Source organism: Falco cherrug, chromosome 7 (assembly GCF_023634085.1).
Source record: "Falco cherrug isolate bFalChe1 chromosome 7, bFalChe1.pri, whole genome shotgun sequence".
NCBI lineage: Eukaryota > Metazoa > Chordata > Aves > Falconiformes > Falconidae > Falco > Falco cherrug.
In genome coordinates, this window is record NC_073703.1 from 32,873,688 (window position 1) to 32,896,635 (window position 22,948).

The 22,948-nt window shown below is 37.9% G+C and overlaps 1 protein-coding gene across 8 annotated transcripts in view; it reads right to left on the reverse strand.

The window, feature by feature from the left end:
• KIAA0586 (KIAA0586 ortholog) overlaps positions 1-22,948 on the reverse strand; it is a 73,544-nt gene that overhangs the window by 16,945 nt on the left and 33,651 nt on the right. For 5 of the 8 annotated variants that reach the window (XM_027805220.2, XM_027805219.2, XM_055715495.1 and 2 more), the window contains 8 exons: positions 22,036-22,195; positions 21,230-21,455; positions 20,401-20,642; positions 19,846-19,922; positions 16,984-17,118; positions 15,190-15,364; positions 11,986-12,125; positions 7,252-7,339 (listed from right to left, as the gene is read on the reverse strand). In XM_027805220.2, coding sequence (XP_027661021.1) covers positions 7,252-7,339; positions 11,986-12,125; positions 15,190-15,364; positions 16,984-17,118; positions 19,846-19,922; positions 20,401-20,642; positions 21,230-21,455; positions 22,036-22,195 — 1,243 coding nt within the window. Of the gene's footprint in view, positions 1-7,251; positions 7,340-11,985; positions 12,126-15,189; positions 15,365-16,983; positions 17,119-19,845; positions 19,923-20,400; positions 20,643-21,229; positions 21,456-22,035; positions 22,196-22,948 lie in introns of those variants that run through there. The other 3 variants (XM_027805218.2, XR_008733087.1, XR_008733086.1) reach the window with 3 other exon arrangements.

Genomic DNA, 22,948 nt, shown 5'->3' on the forward strand with positions numbered 1-22,948 from the left:
CAAAATTGAATGCCTCTTTACAACACTGTGACAGAAGATGATGTATAAAGGGATTTCAGACTCAATTATATGCATGTAAACGAGTAGCAAGTTCAGGAGAGACTATTCCGATCATTTTCCATGACCTACCACAACACAGAGGCCACAGAACAGCTAAGCAGGCTTACTTTCTAGATGCACATCAGTTCTTTCTTATTAAACCATGGGCCCATAGCTGTGGAACCACTAATTTGTGAGAAACCTCCCTCCAGAGAAGAGCTAACTGGAAAGAGCCCTCGGGCTGATGTAAGCATTAAGTACATGGGGAGTCTCTGTCCTTAGGTGGCTTGCCCAAGCCCATTAATTTTTTGTGTGTCCCCCCCACTTATATAAGCGATGTTTGCATGAAAGGGGAAAGCAGGTCAGCCTAGTCAGCTTGCTACCATCTGCTTTTATTCAGTTACTCAAGGCCAGCGCCAGTGGGATCAGTGCCCATTAAGAGGGTTTATTGTGTGTGTTTATTTTTTCCTCTTTACAATGAAGGCAACAGCAATTACTGTAAGTTTGTAAAAGTGCATACAAATCATAATACACAATACAAAGCTGCTTCAGCCAGATCCTAGCATGTTTACAAATCCTACACAGGCTGTGAGAAAGACTGTTCTGGCACAACAATTTCAATAGACTGGTGAGGAGTGTGTTAGTGTCCAAGAGGTCCGAGACTGTATTTAATAATACTTGCTATCAAGACCATATCCTGCTTGCAATGCACGCGACTCAGCAGATTCACCACATGAGAATCTTACACAAAAGAAAAAGTACCACATTCTGGCTTGGTCCCCATATGGGCTGACAATAGGTGGATCTATACAACTGGAAACTGGAACTGGTGAAAGATCAAAGGTAGACTGCCAAAGTGGAAATGGCAATTTAGGGCTCTCAGGTGGTACATTCCAACTCTTCAGTGTGGATATGCAGCAGGAAGAGGCACTCTCCTCTTAATGAGAATTCTGCCTAGAATATGCCTGGCCCCTAGAGACACAAGCTACCAAAAACACTAAACCAAACAAAAAATCACAAACCAACCAACCATCCATCAAAAAAAACCCCACCAAACTGGCAAGAAGGCGGAAAAAAAGGGAAAATATGGAAAAATCTGCATTGCAGGGATGAGGTGGTGGTGCTTAGCAGAACTAGACAAAGCAGTCTGGACTGCTTTGGTTCCAGCAGGTAGTCACAAGTGTCTGAAAAGCAAATACAATTATGAATCAATTTTTTTTTTTTAGAAATTCTAATAAATTTGGAAGTAACATTCTTTACATTGTTAAGTTACATTTAAGAACAGAAGATCCTCAAAACCCTCTGGTGTCTGCGCAATCTGATACAGAAGGCTGATGCTCAGCGGGCACCCATACCAGGTACCACATGATATTCTGAGGGAAAAAGGACGTACAAAATCCAGAATGTACATTGGATGCTTTATGCAACAGTACCACAGGTTTTCAACTTACAATTTTGTCACTGCCCTGAACTTTAGTTTATGATATATAAAATGCACTTTGAGGGATGCCACAGGTCACTGACTGGATTAGATCACCTGCAATCCTTTAAAATCTAGGCTTGAAGAAGGAATCATATCAGTTTTCTGGTTATTTACCTTGAGCCCCAGTAAATCTGAAAAAAGACAAGTGAAAAATCAAAGTACTTGACAGTCTCCATAGGAAGTAATCCTTTAAGTAGTGATCACGTCAGTTTGAGTAAGTTTTTCTTTCTCTTTCTGCAGAAAAAACCCAACTGGTGCTGGAATTTCCATGAAAATCCCTGTTGCTGTGTACAGATCATAGGAGGGACTTGGTACAGGGATACACCATGAACCTCAGCAAAGTGTACTTTAAAGACGAATATAAGACCAAAATGGAGAAAGAAGCAACTGTGAACTGCTTTTACCTGCTCAAGCAATGGGGCTATAGGTATCAGCCTCACCTCCTGAACTTAAAACTTCTGACCAGGGACATTCCTTAAGCCTACACTGGACAATTTCCTGCTTTATTCTTTTTACTGTATCAAAAGTGCAAAATACCTTCCCTCCAAAGATTAACCATACACACATCCAGCACTGCACAAAAGTTCATTCTCATGCAGACCGTATAAGGGAAACTTGAAGATCCACAAAACTGCAGATTTCATAACGGGTGTAAAACATCCTCTGTATAGGCACCAAGGGAAGACTAAAAGGGGAAGTTTTCTGCCTTTGCACATACCTTCCACAGCAAAAGCCTCAGCACAAGGTCAGAGATATGTCTTGACAATACTGCAGCAGTGAGAGGTGCTGCATCCCTCTGTGCCATTTAAGGAGGCAAGCAGTAAAAGGAGAACTAACTCTCAACCTCTTAGAAGTTGAAGACAATTACCAGGTGAACAAAAACCTAATGCACATAGATCCGTATGTAGATCCATAAGAAAAGGGCCAGGTGATTTGTAGTGTGGAACTGGACTCCAAAGGAGAACGACGACTTCCCAAGCATGCCGGTCAGTAGGAAATCCTCAGACTGCAAAGCTCTATGAGCCTGCTTGGTACAGTTTTCTGTAAGTATAAATTGGGGGTTTTGTGGTTTGTCATTTCTCCATCTGATTACTTGGATTTCATTTAATTTAGATGCCTCAAAAAAATAAATCGACATTCTAGGAGTCTAAAAACATACCGGGAGATTCATGCTTCATCTGTTAGTAGTTCCTACTGTCCAGGACTTTTGGGGAAGCGAGGGAAGAAATGACAGATCTAGGAGATTCATTTCCCAGAAAGAGATCTTATGGGAATGGGTGCGACGATGTGCACAGTGCCATGAAATCCACAGTAGTTCCTGGTGCCTGGTTTCTCAGGACCCTAACTTGAAGCAGCAGAACACACCCACAGCAGATGGACATCATTGTCTACAGTAACAATTCTATACAAGACTTTGCCTTAAGCTATGAGAAATCAAACTTCTGTTTTAGTATTTTTGTCTGAAAAATAACTGAAGTCAGTGAGAAAAGAAGTGACCATAGATATAAATGGCACTTAACAGATAAATAGTATTTACAAAAGCCAAGAAATTCAAAACTCCCGTTCCAAATGTACTGTAATACATCTAAATATTGACTTACAGTAATTCAAACTAGAAACCCTCAAGTGTGGCTATTGAGGATTTTAAGTGGGAATATTATGCAAAATGCATACTTATTACTCAGATGCATATTTTCTAATGCATGGGCTACCATGGAACTGCCATCAACACATGCAGAAAAAGCAAATGAAAACTCTTTGAGAACTGATGTTCTAAACCACTTGGAGCACCTAAAAGCTAATGACTACTCACAGAAAAGAGAGTTTCTGCGGGAAATGCAGCTTTGCATTTCCTGACTTGCCCGAATGTAAAATATATTAACTGAATTATGTCAGTGAGGCATCTGATAGCACGGGGAGGTAACTGTATAGGAAAACCAGAGTCAAAATAGATCAGAAGCAAGAGCTCTGAAGCACTGATAAACTTACACAAGCCTCTAACAGAACATTTGCTTGAAAAAATGCTATAATTATAGATAAGTGACTTCATTATTTTAATTTCCATTATCTCCTCTCAGAAATCAGTCAAATTCAGGGAGCAATGTAGGCTATGCAAAGTAATTCCTACCTCTCAGGTTGTGATGGCACTCTCTACAGTGTGAAAAAAATAACTCCATTTTGCTTCACTAGCTGCTGTTTTCAGGGTGGTATGGACAGCCTTTAGCAAAAGCCTTTAAACAGCACGATGTTAAGGAGAAAGTAAACTTTCTGTAGAATAGGTGTTACGAGTTTGACCAAAACAGTTCCAGTTCCAAGAAAAAAACCAAACCTTTAGCTTTATCCTCACCTTCCTTTCTTGAAGCATCTGTTACGAGATTTGCCTCATGCCCAATAGTTTAAAGACAAAATAACCCAACAATTAACTCAGAGCAATTCCTGGCTGAAGAAGAGAGGCAAAGAAGAATTTAGTTATAACCATATTTTCAGTATTACGATTCTCAGTACAGCATAATGTCAATGTTAACACATAAGGAGCCCAATTTCAACACCGAACAGGGATTCTGGAAGCTTTCTTTTTTAAACAGATTGTTTTAAGGGCTTCTTGCCCTTTTATTAATTTATTGCACAGATCACCTCCTCCCACAAGCAATTGTGCAATCTCTCTGTGGCAACAAAGCCAATTGCTTAGTGTCCCAGTATTACTTTCCAATGTACTTCTGGCTGCCTGAATATAACTCACTAGCTGGAGATAAAACGGAATTACTATAATGAAGTTGTGCTCTCTAGGTCACATTCTGAAAGTCTGCGCTACAGAAAAATAATTAAGTGAAGATACATCTACCTCTTGGTTCTGAGCTGCTCATATTAAAGTTCAAAAATGCTCTGCAGTCAAGCATTGCCACCTGTTCTTTCATTTTAATTTAAAAATTCTGAATCATGTTGATGTAAGCCTGAAAATGCTTGTATTCTGGAAATATGTGCATTCACCAACCGCAATAATTATTATCATATTAAATTTATGAAGATATATGAAAGAATGGTACAAAGATTAAAGGGTATTATAAAGCCAAAAATATACATGCATGTATATTATATACTACAAATATATGTTTTCAAACCACTGTCTCCACTATGTCTAGAGAAGGCACACATTTCAATTAATAATACGTTCAGGCTTTATTTTCAGTTGTAACTTTGAGGAGTCATTACCCTTTCAGGCATGATAGTCTAACAGTCCTACTGAACTTCAACTTTCATTAGAAGATATCAATCAACTTTCTTTCAGTAAAAACACATGTTCACTGTAGACCACAAAAATTTTTTCAACAACAAAAGAAAGCTCTATCATGTGTATATGTATATCTATGACTGCAGACAAAAGATGAAGCAAATCTTGTCATGTATTTTATCAATTTTAAAAAAAGGCTTTTTTTACATCCAACTCTTAAGTCCAAACAACTTCCCTTTTCTCCCCACACCCTGAATTCACGCTCCATTTCAGAGGTCTAGATTTTCTAAGCTTTAATACTAATACAACCACTTACCCTTTCAACTCTGAAAAAAATACCTAAATGGTCCTGCCTCTGAAATGCTACTCCATTTTCAGGCAAGTACTCATTGTCCCTTGCTACCTCAGTAAAGGCAACCATTTGACATGATGTTTTTATAAACAGGGTGCTTTGAACTTACAGTAACAGATGTACTTAATTTTAAGATGTTTTATTTACTTAAACCCACATACACTTATCATATTGCAAGTTTTCCTTTTTCTTTCAAATGATTCTTATTAATTTTTACCCTCAACTTTTTGCCTGATTAAGTTCGCTGTGGTGAAGCTTACAGAGACAAGACCTTCTAGTTAGAACTGACAGACAGTTGCTTCCATTTGCAAATCCTCTAGATTTTTATTGGATCATTAAATATGTATACTTTGAATGAGATTTAAATTATCCTGGTATATAAATAATATTTTCTTTTTATTTCTCTCACAGAAAATTGACTACTGCCATCTCGTGGTCACACATTTTCATCCGACACACAGACAGTTGGACTGTGCCCAAATACTTTGTGTTACAGCACAGGTATATTATTTAAGATAAATATTCCAGAAAGCAACAGATTCGATAAAAAACATTTTACTCCATTTCCACCCCTTGTTAACACCCTATTCAATGATACAGGCTGGAAGTGTTGTCTTGTTAACACTTGAGACAAAGCTGAGGTGTAAAAGCATGAAGTACAGCACTAGGAAGACTAGTTCCCCTTTCCTCCTTCTCCCTGATGCTTAATAGCAAGAGTTGGGAAGAAAATCGAAAAGGAAGATTCCTATAACCACTGTTAAGGAAAACTGCTTTTAAAGTTGGGAATGGGTCAATTGTGCAAGGCAGACCTGCCACAATTTCCTTTTGGGCAATTTAGAGGTCATGTTCAACTTACTAGAGGATGAAATTAGGCAGTTTGGATTTTCCTGAACACAAGGGGGCAAATACAATTCTTCCTATTATTAAAAGTCATTGCAACATTTCCTGCTAATATTAAATAAAAGAGTTAAACCTAATTTTTTAATAAATTAAGTCTTCATTTACCCATATTAAAAACATATAGATAAATGTCCCTACAACAACACACACACACACACACTATGGTGTGCCACACTTCAGTTCTGTAAGCTCTTCCACTAATTGTCCATGTAAGCCAAGTTTTACATTATTCATAACTTTCTTCATATGTGAACCGTGGTTTTGAAATTAGGTTCCCTGTCCCATGGCCAGTAACATTGGCCTAGGGCTTTTCTTACCCCTTATAAATATCTGAAGCAAAATAATAACATCAGAATTATAATTTGATTAGGTGTTTTAAAAAAAATAAATGGAAGAAGTTCAGAGTTATTTTTAAAAGGGCTTGAAGGAAGAATTTGTCTATGCTAGGGTGGAGCAATTATAATTCCATATATTGTAGACATGCAGGTTTTAGATTCCTTATTATCTGCCAAAACAAATATGGCAGTAATATGCACAACTTATGTCATTCCAACACTGACTTGAACTACAATAAACACAATACTCACCTCCTCTCATGTAACATCCTTAACACTTCTAACAAACTGTTGATTTTAATTACTTAACAACGTTAAGTAATCTCCAAATATAGCATGGTTATGCACAGATAATACGTAGTAACCTTCACAAAAGAAAACCACTATCTCAAGCCAATATATTAAGCCCATCTCAAACCAGTCCATTTTGACATTGAAAATCATGGTTTTCCCCCAGATTTGCATGATCTTAACTTTGTTTTATCTTTCAGTTCTCCTCTAGTACTCCTGCATTTTCTCATGCATATGAACCACTGCCACCTTATCACAACATTATGAATATTTTGTTTGCTGAATAGCATTCTATAAAGCAATTAAAATTCAGTTGACTACACAATATGCACATTATAATGCTCTTGGCAAATAAAAATTTAAATAGATACTTAACTGGAATGATTCTGATGAATCTTACATACAGATAACATTTCTAATCCTTTCAGTGCACCCCAACAATACTGTAACTATGCACACAGATTTATACACACTATATGTAACTGTTTGGAAATTTTGGGAATCTGGTAGTAATGAAAACCAAGTTTAAAAAAATCAGAACGTTATTATACATCAGTATACAACACTTAAAAGTGATGTGCCGAACTGAAAGAACTACGTATGCTTATCGACACTGATTTACCTTCTTGCTGCATCTCTTCAGACTTCCTTCTCACATGAATAACTCGAGGTCTCACAGTCTCAACTTGTGCAGCCCCTCGGCTTTCCTCCTGTATATCATACATTAAAATCACATTACAAATCTGACTTTTGATGTAAAAGCACAGCAAAATTATGTGTCGCTTCAAGAAACATCCAAAGAGGTTTTTAAAGATTCATAAAAGGATATGCACTTGTTCTCCTTCCTTTCGACTTCAAAAGAATTCGGATCTGAATTAGCGTAGTTCAGTGCTACTTCCTCTAGACAAACATCCTGGGAGCAGTAGGTATGGCAAAGCGCCATTTAGACCTGAAGACACAGGAGACCCCTCAATTTTTACTCAAAGCATGTGGCAGAAAGAACATAAGATTTCCCTGTCTTTCTTCAATACCCAAAACTCCTCTGTAAGTATTATCCTTCTCAGTAAAAAGAGGAAGTTGAAAGGGAAAACAAAAAGAAAAATGTCAGCACACAGGCTGGAAAACTTTGCCAAGTATAAATTTTATTTCCTTGACCATGTTTTTAAAAAACATTTTCCACTTTTCCTGAAATGCTCTTCGGGACCCAGTTCTGCAGCAATGCCTATAAAGATTTTCTTAGAAACAACAAATGCTCTGCATGTTAGAAAGGGAGACAGCACATTTGTTAAGTAAGTTTATTATCTTATGTGTTAAATGGAACAGGAATTGTGGCCCAAGGACATTCCACTACATGTGGACAGGAAACATAAGCAGTGCAAAACCGACTCATGGAGTCCTAGAAGACTTCAGCATTCTTCAAGGCAGACAAATTTGATTTCATTAGTTATTCTGTTGATTCCATAGATTAATATAAGTTTTTAAATGAAGATTCTGAAAGGAGGAGGAACATGAGTAAGATCATAAATGTTTGTGTATCACACAGCATTTGGACCCTACAGATACAATTTCTCTATGACTTCTGGGAAAATTATATGCCCTGAGAAGCAATGGCACAGGTTTTCTCTTGAAGACCTAATGACAAAGTACCGGTGGTATTTTGCTCCCCACAAGCTAAAAAGATAGAAAAGTTCTGTCAAGAGAAACCCTCCAGGAGGCCACAAGTGAAACAAACAGGCAAAAATATAAATGAAAAGCAGAAAAATGTTATGTCTAGCAAACAATAAGCATGGTGACAACTATGCAATTAAGGCTTCCCATTTCTTTCAGCTATGATAACTGGAATCTCACAGTGATAATATTGCTTTTCATGTACTTAATGATCATTTAAGCCAGTGTGGAAAAAATGAGAAGGAACAAAAAGACAAGCCATTCAGTCACTGCCTCTTCCTCAATGGCAGCATGGATTTTTTTATACTCCCCAGTAAAGAAAGTGGAGAGGGCTACACTAGTAGATAGCATGTCATCTCTAACAAGCACCAGCACCTCAATAGCACAGTGATGCACATAAGCTGAAAAAGAATATGCATGTACCTGAGATCAAGCTAGCATCTCCACAAGGCACTCTGTTAGGACTGGCACTAAGTTGGACACCTCCACAGACCACAACATTGACCAACTCTTTTCATCATTTAAAGCTGACAAAATAAGAAAGAGCTGAGATCTTCTGAAAGCAGGAAGGATTGTGGAAATGTGATAGAAGGCCATCAATGTGACAAATCATTAAATGTAAGCAGCATAACAGTATAGGCACAAGTTCATGTGAAGTGGTTTTTTGTTTTGGATTTTTAACACGACAAACCAAAAAACAGTTTAAACTGAACTGAGGTAACAGAGGCTGAGAGATAAACGCATAGATTCATAACCTACAATTACACTTTTCTGAAGAGTAAAAAAAAAATCTTATGAAATGCTAAAAACGAAAGCTAATGAGAATACCAAAATGACAATCCCACTTAAAAAATGTTGATTGTATAAAAACATTCATACTTATATAAGAACTTCATGAAAATATTTTGCAGCTAACTGGTTTTCTAAGATCTTAACCATGCATTTGGGACTTCAAATGATTTAGATTTATTATCTTTGAAAGATTTAGCCACATAAATATGACTTCCATGTTCATGTCCCTCCCATGATCAAAATGATTTATTTAGAATAGGAAAAGCCCAGCTTCCTCCTAGTCATTCTCTTGCTGCTTAAAGCTAAGAGCACAGGGGCAAAGTGGCCACAAACAGTCAATTCCTATATTATTGCACAAGAATGGACAGAAGGGGTCAAAATGAAGATGCATTTAGTCTGGCATTCTGTCTAACCGTGGCTAAAAGCACATATAAATCTCAAAAACAATCCAATACCAGAAATGGAGGAGCAGCCAAGGAATTTGTGTAGGTAAGAAAATTCCTGTATGTCTTAAGCCATTTGTTTTGGAGTGAGTGACTACACAGACTTCACTCTTTATGGCTAAAAGACATTTGGTCCTGCCCTACATGAAAAGACAACGCTCCTTCTGTTGGTCAAAATCTGACCTACACACCAGTGCCAGGAAGCAAACAAGTGCTACATATATGGCAGTTCCACATTGCTGCCCACAACCTCGCTGAAATGATGATCCTGTTCAGACAGACTACAGGAACCACCCAAACTTTGCCATAACAAACCCCAACATACAGGAGGATCGTTTCCAGGTTAATCAGAAGGAAATTCTACCAAACTCAAGGCCCAGCTGGACACCATCTGAAATACAATGTATTTTCCCAGGTCTCTCAGCATACATTGTGAAAAGCTTAGTTGTGCTCCTAAATAGATTAATCTTCTGGCTTTGTACATCGCTGGCAGTTTCATTTCAATGAAGGCAAATGCCTAGAGATGAAAACCAAGAAGTGAAACAATTGATGTGAGAGTGACTAACTTGGGAGGAAATCTTTTAAGAAATTTAAAGTGATTATCACCTTACACATTGCATGGAATGAATCTTTCTGAAAGCCTGAGTATCTCCTGCTCTCTTAGCTGATTTAAGGTTACCAGCAAATCTGTTTCCTACAGGCAGGTGACAAAGCAGATCCAGCCGTAGGTCTGAATACAGATGCCATCCCTAACTGAAACTAAGGGAAAGGTTCATCATTATTATGTGGCAGATGCTTGCCAGAAGAAGCTTTCAAATCATTTGGTACAGGGGTTTTTTTCCAGAGAAGGATGTACAGGTCTAGTAGCGGATCTTGTGGAGCATAGCTTTGCCCCATCCAGGACAGAAGTTTACTGTGGTTATCACTTATAGGTGTGGTCATGCCACAGAAAAGCTAAAAAGTTAGCCCATGAGAAACAGGCATTTAGTCTTATATCAGGAACACCTACATACAAGAAAAGATTATTTTGTTTTGGGGAAAAAAACAGAACAAACAAAACCAGACACACAAAGTTTGGGGGTTTGTTGGTTTGGTTTGGAGGGAGGGTGAGTTTTATATATCAGCAGGCAAAAACCCCCACGCTAATGGTTCAGATGCAAGATAAAGTTTCTAAAGACAATATATAACTATCTGTATATTTTCTGTGAAAGACACGATGTCAGATCACCTTACATTTCTTGCATAGGTAAGACTATGCACATGGGTAATATTACATGATACATGATCAGTTGCCTGTACCCAGGCAGACAAAAGTCAATCCTAATCCCATCAGCTAATTCTCCAGCACATGAGATGCCAGTATCACTGTCTTCTTTATCACAGCTTGTGGTGCTAAACCAAGGAAAAATATTTACCCTTTCTGCCCCTTTTACTTTTAGCTAGTGAAATGATAACTGGATGTGAGCTTCACCCCAACAAACTCAGCGGTTTAACAGAATCCAGTCTTGCCTGTGAACAACCTTTCCAAGAAATAATATGTTTGGTGATCTCAAAGTGAAAGAGGTATAACATTTAAAACCCGCTTTGAAGGTGCAACACATCACTTCAGATGACATATTTAAGAACTGCTCAGGCACCAATGGCATGATACACACCAAGGCTCAAAAATGGAAAACCAAGACATGTCAATATAAGATACTATAGGTTATTTTTAATATAGAACATCAGGGAAGGATAGAATGCATCAACAAACACAGCAACCATGGCAAGTACATTATCACTTTCAAACACACTGTGAAGTTTAACATATTAAAGAGCAGTCTCTTACTTTAATTTTTACCTTTTGCAACTTGCTATTTGAATTTATCTTTAGTCAGCAAGTAAACCATCATCTCTAGGTAACAGCACATACTAATAAAGTAGCAACAGATTAAGTCTAAAGGTTTCAAGCAGAGATCAATAGGTTCAAGTATTCTGAGGTACATCATTACTGCCTTTCCAACCCTGCCCCTACTAGGACAAATGAAGCGCCTGAAATGCTGAATCAGTGGGTTACAATCTGTGAGGCCAAACCTCTACTGTTGCTTCCTCTCCTGTATATCCATCATGTTATTCTTCTGTATTTGAAGCACTGTGCCACTAAAACATTGGAATGCCCCATCTGAACTGACTATGTAGAGTAAGTATTAGATCCTATGAGACCAGTGAAGCTCTGAGGAAGTGCAGAAAAGGTAAAAAGGAAGGTCTGAGCCTAACAGAAAGCATATCGTAAGATTCGGTCACAGCAAACACATTCATTTTTATTACACCCATCTACCTTTGACTTCAGTTTTGCAACTGAATGTGTCACCAGTTCTGTGATGTCAGTCACCACAGTGAAACAGGAAAATTTATTTTCCTAGGTTTCAGTTTGTGCTTTCTGAATAGTCACAGAAAAGATCCTTTGAGTTTACCTGGGACAGATCCTCCGAGAGAGATGTCACTCTGCAGCTTGGTCGGGCTGCTTGCAGAACAGGATTTAAAACTGGCTGCGATTCCAGTTCAGCCATAACCATTGGACCACAACTTATAACTGCATCTCCAAAAATTCCTGCTGAGAGAGAAAAATAAAGAGAAAAAAACTCCTTGATGTGCTGGAGCAATAATCTCCCAGTCAACTGATGCGGCAAGATGTGGAGCCTTTCAAGATTCAACAATGGGACATGCAATGTTAAAGAGAATTATTTCTCCCTTACACAGCTCACTGTATATCCCTTGAAGTATTCTTGTGGGGAAGAAAGCAGTAAGAAATACATATCTGTGGAAATTGAAAAAAATAAATCAGTTTTATCATCTGCAGATTTCTAACATGGCAAGCATTTATGATAGCTTCAAAGCTGTATATAGTTCATCATACCATTATATGCTTAATGAGCTTTATCACACATATTGGAAAGAGATTGGAAAGGCTTCTTCATGAAAATGTTTCACTGTTGTGTGAACGAAAAGAAACCTGCACATAGCCTTTTTTAAAGGGATAATTTGCTATATAATCCAGCATTTATCATGCTTTTGCAGCCTGCAAGTGTGTAAAGCATCTTTATCAAAAATGTACTGACAGCTCATGAACTAACTTTAGCCTTCTGCTATCATACAGAGACAAGGAATGAATTTTAAGCTTAATTAACTATAATCATTGCTTAATTAACTGTAATTATTGTTCACTTTAAGACTACACATTTCATTTGCATATTGGTTTTTATATCCATGACTTTAAGCACTGAAAACAAGGATTTATAAATGAAAGACGGATCATCAAGATGCTGTTCTATACCTACCTAAGCAACACCTGCTCCATCCTACAAACAGACATCATGTTTCCATAACACAAATAAAAACTGGTCACAAAGCTGAAGATACACATAGACACACAATCCCCAGAATTCTTACAAGTATATATCTGTGAGTGACTCATTCTGACAGAGAAACTGAGCATCCTCTGCAAGGTTTTATGTACAGAGATATACACCCTGAAAAAGGTGAACTTTGACAGGCATTGCTGTATCAATTATTTAATTTTACTCCTAAAAATAATGATCAGATAAAATGATGGACCTGCATTGTAACTGTGGTAGCTATCAGGAAACAGCTCTTAGTTCTGACTTGCAATAGACTGAAGGACATGCAACCTCATGTACTAGTGGACAGATAAAAAAGATTTGGAAGAGAAGTGGAAACAATCACAGATCATTCCTTCCCCTCTCCACCCCAGTCCCCCACCCCCCAAGAACAGATTGTTTCCTATTCAGTGTTGACTTCACTATTAAAAGGACTTGGAAACAATATTTTCTGTTCTTCCCTGATATGAAAACACTCTTGCCTTGAAAGTAGATCCCATATTTTATACCATGTTGTTTCCTTAGCAATGTCAATGAATACTGTGCTGTGTGTTCAGAGATGGGGAGGGAGGGAACATAAGTTAAAAATCATAAGAAACCAACAGAACTCAATCTGGGATTATTACAGATTATATAAAAGCACCCTATGGTAGTTAGTCCAGAGCACTTGCTGCCTCTCAAAAATATACTACAACAGAAACACTACTATAAGATTTAGAGATAAGCATAAAAATTTCCTGGAGAAACACACTGATTTTAGATTATCATCACATGCAGGAGTTGCTTTTCAGAAGTGTTAGGTATTTACAGGATAGACAAAAGGCATCCTAAATTAAATTAAATACATTTTAAAAATAGATATAGAGGAGATACAAACATGTCATGCCACATACAGCTACCGACAGTCTGGATAAGAAGGAAATATCCCTAGTAGCCAGGTTCTCCCATTAACATGCACCTCCTAACTCCCTGTATCCTTCTGAGCACTGTTAAGACACTGCAGATTGATCTAGATCACTAATTCACTCTACATCACGGTGCTCTTAACGCTGACTGTCCTTTAACAACGCAGTGTTAACAAGTGACTTGGAGAAATGTCTTATGCCAGGAAGCCTAATGTAACCGATCTCCAAACAACATTCAACAAACTACTTTTAAGTAAAAGTCTGATAACACATAATGTACTAGAATTTATTTTCAAGGCTGACGGTGGTGTAGCTGGTCCAAAACATTAGGTAACAACTAGCTTAAAAAGCTTACTCTCCATGTTACCAGTTCAAATGTAAATCAGTTCAAAAATAAGCAAATACTCTTATTGCTCTGAAATTGTTTTTGCCACATGTTGAACACTTTCAATTTCAATCCACTTCCTACTGGTCAAGGGTTGATGAACATGAGATACGCTTCTCTTGTCAATTCATAAATGTGAACATTAAGAGGATGGAAAACCAGCTGTTTGATCACTTTACACAACTTTTGATGAATCAGTGCAATCACATTTGTGTTGTAACAGCGTAATAATTACTTCAGTTTAGTTTAAATCATATTTAAAACCACAGTCAACAAATGAAGAGTTTCTACATGCTTGCAGCAATTTAAGTATAGAAGTACATTTTCAGATAATAATAGAGAAACTGGGATAAAAAATAAGGGAGAGGAAGGATGGGCCATAGGTTACAGCTGTAGTTTCAACTGGAAATAAATAAATTAAATACCACATCAAATTATCTCTGCACTACTTTGTACAAGCCATTATGTGTGGGCCTCAGCTACCCATCTCAGAAAAAAAGGATTCCTATATTGCTACAGGAATATATGAAACTAAAATATATTACTGATTATGAGACACTGCAGTATCACCTTGATGGAGTGATAAAACAGTAAGGGGGAGTGCCTGTGTAAGAGGACAAAAAGAAATAGCTTGAACTGCTGGTGTTAATACCTCTCTTATGGAAACCGACCTCAAGAATGGTTAAACTGTGTTTGAGAACTGCATTTGACTTAAAAGGATACTTAACAAGTCAGCATTTGTATAGGCAAGTGGGTACTTGCCATGATTTTTTAAAAAACTGTAGAATATTACAAAGAGGAGTGAAAACGAGGCTTGAATTACATCCAGTTCTCAGAACAGGAACACTAACAATTTCATTGCAGCAACTGCCTTTAAATTTTTAATTTTGGATTTTGAACATAACCTCTGAAATTATTTCAGATTCTGTTATAGAAAATCCTCAGAATCCACATAAATATCATAGAGAAGAAATAACAGTCTAATTGTACCTTCAATTTGGGCAAGCTGCCCTGGCGATGGGCAACCCCAGCGTGATCTGTTCTCAGAAGTCTGAGCAGTTGGATGGTTCATATAAACTGAATGTCCCATTAGGATTCTCTCTGCTGCTCTGGTCAGCCTTGGTCTTTGACCTTCACTGAGCTCCCCAACACTACCATCAGAATCCTACATAGAACAGCAACATCAGAACAGCAGGTATACCAAAACCACCAATGTATTTCTTCCAAAACTAGGCAATGTTATCTGATTACATTAACTGTTAAAACATTCATAAACCTAAGTCTATACTATTAGCATTGAAAAAAGAAAACTGAAATTGAGGAGGTATCATCTAATGGGGTTTGAAAATAAGATCTACATTCATCAGTACTGGACAGAAAAGAATCACTTACAGCCAAACAGCATCACTTATTTTCTTAGTGGTATCCCAACATGATCAGAATCTAAGTTACATTTATAGCACATGAAGTCTTTAATGTTACAGATTTGGCCATTGTTGACTGCCTGACCTTGTAACACTGGAAGCACCTAAAAGCTATTGACCATCTGTCAATGCATGTCAGATAAAAAGTTCTATTTTTTAAGTAGGTTTGGATGGCACTTAAAATAGGGATGATGGCTCTCTGAAATCTGACTTTCAGAGTTGCAGATGAAAAATAGTATGCTTCTATGCAGGAAAACAGGTTGAACAGACATACACATGTGCACAGTATCATTCTAAGGAAAGAGTACTACCATGTAGCAGAATATTCTTTCTCTTAAAAATGAGAAGGTATGCTTGCACATGCCTTGCCAGAATCTAGGGGGAGTTTATTAGTGTCTTGTATGGACAGACTGAGCAGTCCATGACTATGGGAAAGGGAAAAAGCAAATTAGAGATGCATTTGTAATTGGCAGTGCTGATGAGAAAATGTCACTACAATTAGTCAGACTCAGAGCCTACACTATAGAAAGCTTTTCACTAAGTCCATCCACCAATGCTCATTAAGCCAAATAAAGACAGACAAAGGAACAGTTAAGGAGGTGAGTGAAGTTAGTAATTATTTAGACTAAACTGACCAAGACAGAAAGAAGAAACTGCATTTGCAGCAATAAAAATCACAAAAAGCAAGATCTGTCGTATATAAAGGTGTTCATGAACCATATTGCAGTATTCAGAGTTCATTTCCTTTAAATGTTCCTCCAGCTATGGCAGTTAGAACAGATGCCCAATCCAAACTGCTGTTTTCCACATAGAAAATACTTAGATGTGTACAAGATGACTTTTGTCCTTTGTGATACAGATTTTTCTGTTAGTCTGTTTTTTCTGCCAACTAGATATGAGTATTTTGATGTTTTGTTCCAAGATCAGTATCGACAGCATGTGCAAAAGTGCACGTAAACATTTGCTGAGTTATTCTTCATACTTCCCTAAAATACTCACATGGCTATTAAGTGCACTGAACTTGTACTGTTAAACATACCACCTGTATTGCTGAAGTGACAGAAAACTTCCCTGGTAATCAAAATGACAGGACAAATCTACTGGAATGGCCACACACATGCCTTGAAAACTAGGTACATGTGATACTATGTACACCTAACGTTTGTAACAACAGTGTTCTTAAGAATTTTTACAAGAGAACATAGCCAACAGAAGTGGGATCACTTCCAGCAGGGAATGAAGTGTATGAACCTGTTCTGTAGCCAACAGAAAGGATAAGCTTGAAATATTTCATCTACCTCTCAGTAGGAAAGTATCACTTTAAACTTACTGTATTGGAAGAAAAAGCACTGTGAGTTACCTCCAAACAGTACATTCCTTCTTGTGCAGCAACAGGTGCTTGATTTAATTTGGCTAAAAGAGTCTCAACAGGGTCCCTGTGATAGCCTTTATCCAGTGTTCTCACCACTTGTCCTTCACTGGGAGGATCATAATCCTAAAACAAAGAAACAAATTTCACATGATACATGATCCAAACCCAATTTTTGTAGGAACTTGAATCATTCTTGCTTTAGTTGACAATTCAGCTTTTTTCTTTTATAGTAAGTTCTTACAGTTTCCACAGCAAGAACTTGTGTCATGAAGATCTAGGCATTTAAAAATAAGCAAACCGATGACACTGCTTTCTCCTTATATCTACAGACATTCACAGTCTTCATTTGATACGTAAGACTGCAACGCTTAAAGAAGAACACAGTCCTTCAGGCCTCCAGAGTTCAGGGAAACAGTTAAATCCTCACACTGACTGCTAGCAACAATCTGGCTGCAGAGCTGCTCTCACAAGCAAGGATTTAGCTTCTTCATCCACAGAGCCTTGTTTGAGGATGGAGGACCAGTGGAAGGAGTTACGATTCAGCTGATAAAGACAAGGAAGACCATCTTGGCAATTAAGCTTTCTAACCTGATGAAGAAAACTTTAATTTAGGTTCACCTGATAACAGAGTCTTAAGCCCAGAGTTTAAGAGAGGAACTGTGGCAGAGCGGAGGCATCTAAAAAGAAGCCCACAAAAGGAACTTCTACAACCTTGATCACGAGGGAAGGCATTCTCCTCAGATGCCTATACACTCCCATGGCAAAGTCTGGACAACAGACAGAAAGATCGGCAAGTTCAGGGCAGAGTCTCACAACAATGACATGAATCAAATTATGGATATTAGATGGGAAAGTATGCACAGGTCAAGCATGGCCATGTATGGGTAGAAATGTTTAGGAAGCATAGGCAGTGAGAAGAAAAGTGGGCTCCTGCTCCAGGACATTCAAACTTTGCATTATTGAGGTTGGAAGGGACCTCTGGAGATTGTCTAGTCAACCTGACTGCTCAAGGCAGCACCTCTTCCAGTGTTTGGCTACCTCCATAGTAAAAACATTACTTATGTTTAAAAGGAATTTCCTGAATTTCAGTCTGTGTCCACTGCCTCCTGTCTTTCACTTAGAAGAGTCTGGCTCAGACTTCCTTACTTACTTCCATACACCAGGTATTCATACACTTTTCTAAGATTCCCCCAGGGCTTTCTCTTCTCCAGATGAAACAATCCAGGCTCTCTCAGTATGAGAGATGACCCAGTCCTTTAATCATTTTTGTAGTCCTTTGCTGGACTCAATCCAGTAAATGCTTATCTTTCTTGTACTGGAAAGCCCATAACTGGACACAATACTCTCAATGCTGTCTCACCAGTACAGAGTAAAGAGGAAGGACCACCTCCCTTGACATGCTGGCAATGCTCTTCCCAGTATAGCAAAGGATGACAGTGGCCTTCTTTGCCACAAGGGCACACTGCCAGCCCATGTTCAACTTGTCCACCAAGATCCCCAAGTTCTTTCCTGCAAAGCTGCTTTCCAGTCGGTCAGGCCCCAGCATGTACTGGTGCATGATGTTGCTCCTCCTCAGGTGCAGGACATGGCATTTCTCCTTCTTGAACTTAATGAGATTCCTATGATCCCATTTCACTAGCCTGGTGAGGTTCCTCTGAATGGTGGCAAACCCCCCTGGTGTATCAAACAGTTTTGTATCATCCAAAAACTTGCTGATGACACAGTGTGTTCCACCATCTAAGTCACTACTGAACATGTTAAACAGCACTGATGCTACTATTGACGCCTGGCATACACCACTAGTGACTGGCCTCCAGCTGGACTTCTGACACTGATGGCAACCCTTTAAGTCCAGTAGCTCAGCCAATTTTCAGTCCCAGGTCAAATCATTCCTTGAATTCACAGACCTCCACGTGCCTACTGATGGTCTGAGTCAGGATCAGAGGCGAAAGGAACACTAGGGATGTGCACAGGGCCTGCTCCAGAACACCTGACCAACAGGAAGCAAGAGAAGGCTTTCTATGAAACATTAACAGGGATCTGATGACTGCAGGTCTTCATCCTCATGGCAGACTTCAACTATGTGGATGACAGAAAAGCCACAGAGCATTGTGGAGGCAGTCCACAAAGTTTTTAGAAATCCTTCTGGAGTTCCCTTCCAACCAATACTATTACAATTTCACTATCATTTTTTTTATTCTTTCATAAAGTAAACAGTTTGTTTTAAGCGTAGTATTAGTCTACCTGATACTATCATTTATACAACAGCTATGTCCTACCAAGAGGCATTATACAAAGTCAGAGAGGGAATGTCCAGGCATTTGAGGGAGTGTTAAAAGAGAAAGGGAACAGAGTATACCTTGACTTGAGGAGCTTCCAGGACAAAGGAGTAAAGCAGAGGTCAGATAAGAAACTATACTGAAGTTTTAAGCAGCTTCAACTAACTCCAGCCTCAGCTACCCTACTTTAATAATTTAAGCAACCAACCAATTAAAAGATGGCTTAAAGCTGAAACAGCTCAGAGAACAACAATGTTCTGTTTAAGATGTCTTAAAATTAAAAGCAATGAAGAAATGAAAATGTGTATTAGCTCTCACCTACAGAAGTATATAAATAATTTGAGTTTTTTAATTTAATATCTTTTTATTTAATATATTAACAGTTTTTTTAAAATATATATTAGCTTGTATAATGTGGGTTTTTTCTTTGGAGCTCTGAAATTCTAACATTCTTTGTAAGTGTACAGTTTAAAAGCATAAATTTAAAAAGTTTGTAAGTGAAAATGCTTAAAGCACATCCAATTTATCAAGATGCTCAAGGCAGAACATGACACTAACTCCATTTCCTTACCATTTCATTGGCATCTTGTAAAGTACTGGTTAAGCTCTCAGTGAGGTTTCGAAGAGATAGTCTTCTTTCTGCTAAAGCTGGAAAATATTTTAAGTTACAAATACTAAAACCCATGCAAGTTACATGAAAGAAAGCCAAGGCCACATTCTTTAATAATTGCAACACAGTGCTTTAGTAAAGTTGGAAATTCCTACTGCCAGACATGTATTATAAAGACATATTTTCAGCTTCCAAGAAAAATCACTCTTAGCTTTGCTTTCAATGAAAACTTAGTACTTAGAACCACATGGTACTTCTGCAAGACAGTCCCAATTATTTTCCAAGTTGGTCTTATGACAGAAGAGCTGATTTAATCTTTTTTCATTAATAAGCAGAAGCATTTTGTACAGAGACAAGAGCAATGAGGTCTCTTTAATCCAAAACCATGTTAAGGACCACATTAATGCTTGCAGTTTTATCAGAAAATGTATCAAATGTAAATTCAGTAGACTGGAAGAGAAGTTGATAAAGAATTAATCCAAATTCTGATTTCCACAAATGTGCCTAGTTAGTTACCTCCTGCAGCCAGTATCTGTCCACAGCTGAAGAGTACCTCTCCTTCTGAGATATGTCTGTCTGCAGTTTCTGTTTCTGTGAGAGTAAGGCTGCTTTCCTGTGTGGACTGCCCGGAACTAATAGTAGGCACAGGTGATGGAGCCTGTGGCTTGCAGGGAAGCAATTCAAAGGGCCTCACTGATGACTGCTGAGAAGGTAAAATCAAGTCTTCTGGTTCCTCATCATTAGCCACTGACATCTCACTATAAAATAAGGATATGCATTATGAATACACCAAAATGCCTTGCACAGTATAAAGACTTAAATCCATATTGAAAAGAAATTAATTTACAAGTATTTTTTTCAAATGAAAGCACAGTGTTTTACAGAATAGCCTGAGAATCAACATGGTTAAATAACATTATTAATCCATTTCTGTTGTAACAAAAAATTACCATGTGTATTCTCACTGAGGTAATAGAAAAATAAAATTCTAATAATACAATATTTCATCATCACTACATTTATTACTGGCAGGTGTAAAAACACAAGTTTACCGAGTATAACATTCAGCAGGATGATAAATAAGGACTAAAAAAATCCTGAGAAAGCTCCCGATTTCACATTTTTCCCCCAAAATATTAAGTTGAGCAATTCAAAAAAGGAATCCTGGATTACCTCAGTGTCTCCTGACATATACGTTAAGCATTTCTTTCTACTGAAAGAGGGTATATGTAGAAAGAATGTTTTAAAATTTAATTTTAATATTTAATTTTAAAATTTAATTTTAAATAAATTCAAATAATAAAAAATTAAAATATGAGAAAACTGTGCAGCCTGTTCAACTCACACAGCCTTGGGACAGAATGGTTCTTCAATTAAAGGGCTGGGTTTCTCTTCTTCCAGAGGAAGTTCTGCATCATCCCATGGGTTTGGAGGCTTTGGACTTTCCATTTTTGCGGCTCCGGAGACCCATTCTGAGGCAGAAGGGCTTGGTGTGATTGTTCTAGGAGGTGTATTGACAGGGGTAACCACAGGGGTGCCAATCTGACTAGTGGCAGCTGGAATCTCAACTCCTGCATATGTGAAGTCAAATTTCAGATCAGAAAGGAAAGCAGGCAGTAGATCTTGGACAGAGAGCTAGTCAGTTCTACTAAGCACTTGTACTTTTTGTGATACCTTTTGATAGTTACAGGGACAAGACTAGATAAAGCCTAGTTTCTTTTAAATACAGTGTTGGCTTTTGAAGGAGCTAGAATAAAACCTCACTTGCTTACTTCCTTTAATAAAAGAGATCATTCTGCATTTTAAAAACTGAGTGCTTTACTTGGAGAGCATAAATTTGACTTAATTACATTTGAAACACAGGAAGGAGCAGAAGACCTATTTTTCTGATGTGAAAAAGTGTGGAGGGGCTGGGAGGGGTGGAAATCACAGAGAGTATAAAAAAGTTTGAAAATAGAACTGTTACCAAATAAAAGATGTTTGCTTTTTATATGAATTAGCCCATAATTTTTGTAATACATGAGCTCCCACTTGAATTATAGCCTCAAGAATATTTACCCTGAGAGATAAAGTGTCTTTGAAGAAGAAAATTAAAGCTAGCAGATTAAAGCATATTTGCTATTTCTAAACTTCAATTATTATTTTCACTACCTGTTTCTTTAATTTTTTCATGTTCATGAATATCCTCACTCATTCCTGTAAGAGATAGAGAAGACTCTGGAGTTTTGACTGGAGGCAATTCTTTTTCTGAAGGTGGTGTTTGTGGTGGTGTGGCCTGGGGTGTTGGCAACGGAGTAGGGACAACAGACTCCTGAGGGGGAAAAAAATTGTAACCATAGTTATTACCTCAATGCAAAATTCCTGTCTTCCAAGTATCCCCAGAGACAGCTGAGGAAGAGAGAGAAGGGCAGGTTATCACAGAATAGGAACAGCTTAGATTGGTGCTTCACAGGTCTAACTCCTCCATCTAAACGTAAAGTTGCAGAACGCTAAATGTTATGCTTGGACAAAATAAACTAAAACCCAGTAAACTATGCATAAATAATTATGTATAGAATAGACTATTTCAGTTGGAAGGGGCCTACAATGATCATGTAGTCCAACTGCTTGACCAGTTCAGGGCTGACCAAGAGTTGAAGCATGTTAAGGGCATTGTCCAAATGCCTCAACCACCGACAGGCTTGGGGCATCAACCACCTCTCTAGGAAGCCTGTTCAGTGTTTGACCACCCTCTCAGTAAAGAAGTGCTTCCTAATGGCCAGTCTAAATATGAATTATATGATTACATGAATTTTAATAAAGCATTTATTACAATACTAAGCAATAAAATACTTCATGGCATAGATAAAATTGAGCTAGTATGATAATTTTATGGTAAGAGAATCGGCTAAAGAGAAGATTACAAATGAAGCAATAGCCAAGACAGTAAAGCACTAAAATAAACACATAGTTGTGGTGTTCCCTACAAAATGACAGCTATGGATATAAATCTGATAAGCAAGTACGATAGCTGTCTTTTAGCCTGCTACGGAGGAATATGACAGACCTTTCCAAGTTTTCTCCA